This window comes from Cryptotermes secundus, unplaced genomic scaffold, assembly GCF_002891405.2.
Source record: "Cryptotermes secundus unplaced genomic scaffold, Csec_1.0 C38792220, whole genome shotgun sequence".
Classification (NCBI taxonomy): Eukaryota; Metazoa; Arthropoda; class Insecta; order Blattodea; family Kalotermitidae; genus Cryptotermes; species Cryptotermes secundus.
In genome coordinates this window covers 1-3,249 of record NW_019772090.1, presented here as the reverse complement: position 1 = coordinate 3,249, position 3,249 = coordinate 1, and the positions used below count along the sequence as shown (strand labels likewise).

General features: G+C 37.6%; 1 protein-coding gene across 1 annotated transcript; it reads right to left on the bottom strand.

Moving 5' to 3' along the window:
- Positions 1 to 792: 792 nt before the first annotated feature.
- Positions 793 to 1,103, bottom strand: LOC111875193 (protein BTG4; the record flags this gene model as incomplete). Its single annotated transcript, XM_023871256.1, has 1 exon — positions 793 to 1,103. A coding segment is annotated over exon 1 (311 nt), but the record flags the coding sequence as incomplete, so codon positions are not given.
- Between the last annotated feature and the right edge of the window lie 2,146 nt (positions 1,104 to 3,249).

The following is a 3,249-nucleotide window of genomic DNA, read 5'->3' as shown; positions in this document are numbered from 1 at the left end:
TCAATTCTGATTCAGTGTTATAAAATAATAAAATATGGAAGCAATGCTGATCATGGATAAGGAACAATTTGGTCTTTGAAAGTGAAAAGCCGAGTCTTCCTGCCTTAGAATTCCGTAATTCAAGGAAAGCAGCACAGGCCAGTAATCATCAGTTTTCATTAACTGATGGGGTTTCTTTATTTCTGGTTTAGTGTACTCAGATCTTACCCAACGTTAAATTCATTCGAAATATTCTTAGTTCAAGGAAATACTTATGTAGGAACAGAACACGAAATTTGTGTCATTATTTTCAAACAAATCAATGTTTCACAATGTGCATCTACTTTTAAATATGCTGTGCAGGTTGTTTTTCAGCATTTTTAACATCTCTTACAAAAAATTTGACTGGACCTATTCTACTGCAAACTTAATATGTATACTGGCAAATGAGCTGAGCTGCAAATGTGGTGGAAGAATGCTGAACAGGTAGTGTGACATCATGGAGACAACTGGCTATATACAATTTCACTGTGACTCCCTTGATTATATCTGGAGAAAGTATGGACTATACAAAACACAAGCCAAATGACTACCAATAAAGTTCCCATCAGCAAAACATGAAGATCAAGATCATGTAAAAATTTCAGCAAAACGTTAGAATAATTCATACAGGATTTCATCCCAATACATAAAAATTTCTACATCTCCAAATACTGGATTCTCCCTTAGCATGCTGTAGCATCACAAAAGCATTCAATCTTTCTGACCCCACATACAAAAGACTCTACTTGGCTAACAAACATTCATGCATACCTGCAGCATACTTCATTTGGATCAACCCAAACTGTTAACTCTACTGGTAGCTTCAAGTCCTCATATTTGAATCCACAAGCAATTGCTGCTCGCTCCAAGGTAGCATCCCGGGGGTCCCGTTCATTTACCCTGATGCAGCGGTAACCTTGTCCTTTGCACGGCTGGTCTGGGAACCAATGGTTTTCAAAACGTTCTACTAGTAACTGTGACAGACGTGTTTTGAAATCTTCCAACTGTTCTTGGTTAAAGTTTTCGCTTCTCTCTATCAGGCGGACTAAAAAGATCACCGCCGCCGAAATCTCGTCTAGCATGATTATTACTGCTGATTTGGGGAATAAGGACAAGCAATACTTGCAGCGTGACACACATAAGTGTTGAAACAAAACTCTGTGCAAGGCTACGTACTTGGTACTCAGCCCGGCTAAGAAATTGAATTACACTAAGAGCTGTTTGACACAGGTAACAATCACAATCGTATTCCACGAAGGCTGATTAGTTACAGCTCATATGCGGAGTTCTGTTGTACACTTTCCGTTGATCCTTATGTTTCGATGTGTATCTTATCCACACGGAAGTTTCGTGATCTGTAAAAGCAACAGGAATATGTTTCCGTAAATACTTCCTCCTCAGAAATTACAAGTCACATCACGCAAATCCTCAAGCGACTTTCTAACTGCAGGATGTTCAGTGCCAACTCATTTGTGTTCCTTGGGCATGTTTCAACATGCTCAGGAATAGGAATTTGGAAAAGTTATTCACAGAATCAGTTGTCTGTACATTCCGCATATATTAAACAAGGTTTTCAGTATAACAAAACTCTAAATTATGATCTAGAAATAATTAATAAACAATATTCTTACCTTTTTCTCGTTGTTGCACAACAGCACACTCACAATATCAACGTGAACGAAAAACAAACGACGACTATTTGCGTTGCTGCTGAACACGCAGCCAATCAAAACCTTTCTTTCGTTTCATTACGGAAACACGTGCTTTGTGTTTTCGAGTGACGTCATAAATTGACGTGTGTTGTAAGCCATAAGGGCATTGGCCGCTATCGCCCTAATTAATTTTAACCAATCGATATAAATCCTGCAATATAAAATAGAATATACAGTATAAAACGGGATCCATATCATATGAATGCATGAAATTTTAAAGAATATCACTGTAATTACAGAACTAGGCACGTACGGATGACTGAGAATGTAACTTATGTAACGTTAACAATATTCAGGCAGCAAATTTCAGTTACTGGACCTTACTCGAAATTGCACTACCTTGATTCACAGATTCATGTTAGAGGAGTAGGTCTCTTATATCAGGTCTATTGTAATTATTCTCTCCATAACTGAGTATTAAATTTCAGAGTACGGTTCTTATGGAACCAGAAGTGTTACCAGCCTGAGAACATATTTACCACTGGCCGTCATGAATTTACTGAATACAACACATTCTTAGTTTTTAATATTTCGTGATTTCCCCTCGCGTTTCAAAAGCTATGTGGTTCCATGAAAATCGTCAAGACACTTTTCATGTGTGCTGTCCACTCTTCCCAGCTTAATTTGCATGAGCTGCTGTATCTCAATCGGTATTGTGATCAAAGTTACTGGTAGAAGAAGCATTGGGACATTTCTCAGACAACGTAATGTTCAGAATAGCCTCACTGTTTGTTCAGTGTCCTGTGTAAAGAATTCTTAGGCTCTCTTCCTCAGAGAAAAGATTTCTGAAATGTTCACCACAAACACCCAATATCTGGTTACAAATACCTGAACACACCTCCTCAGTGTTGGGGAAAGGATTAATTCTGCTGTAATTTTCCAACATATGCCACCTTTCATGTAATGTTTTATATCTGTAACAACAAATTATGTCACACATATAAACATATACTAACTCATGATCTATTTATAGGATCGAAGGTGTGTAAATGATAACATTCGGTGATCAATTTCTGGGATATATTTGTCATAATTTTGAGACAGTTTTCGAAGACTGGACTGTTTTGTCTTCAGGCATTTCTTGTGGCCAATAGAGTAGGTTTTTAGATGGAGACAGAGCCCAGTCTCTGAAACATCTAAAAAAATTAGGATTATGAATGATGTCCAAAAGTGGGCCATTGCAATGTGTTTATTATCAATCAAGCTTGTAATTCTGCTCCAGTTATGCCAGAGATATTCATGATTATAGTCAAACTTTACTGATTCAGATTTGTCAACAGGAATTCATGTTTAATGGAATTTGAAGATACTGGCGAAATTGTAGGGCGTGGCTATTACTTCTCTTGAAATAGTCTCTCAGAATTTGTTATAGGGACTGAGGAAAAACACACAAAAACTGCTAGCAGACTCCTCTGCCAAGAATAGAACCCAGGCCTTCTTAAATACAAGTGCTAACCATTTAAGTGTGACATACACGGTCCTGGAGAAGCTATCAAGACAGTAACATATATGGGTT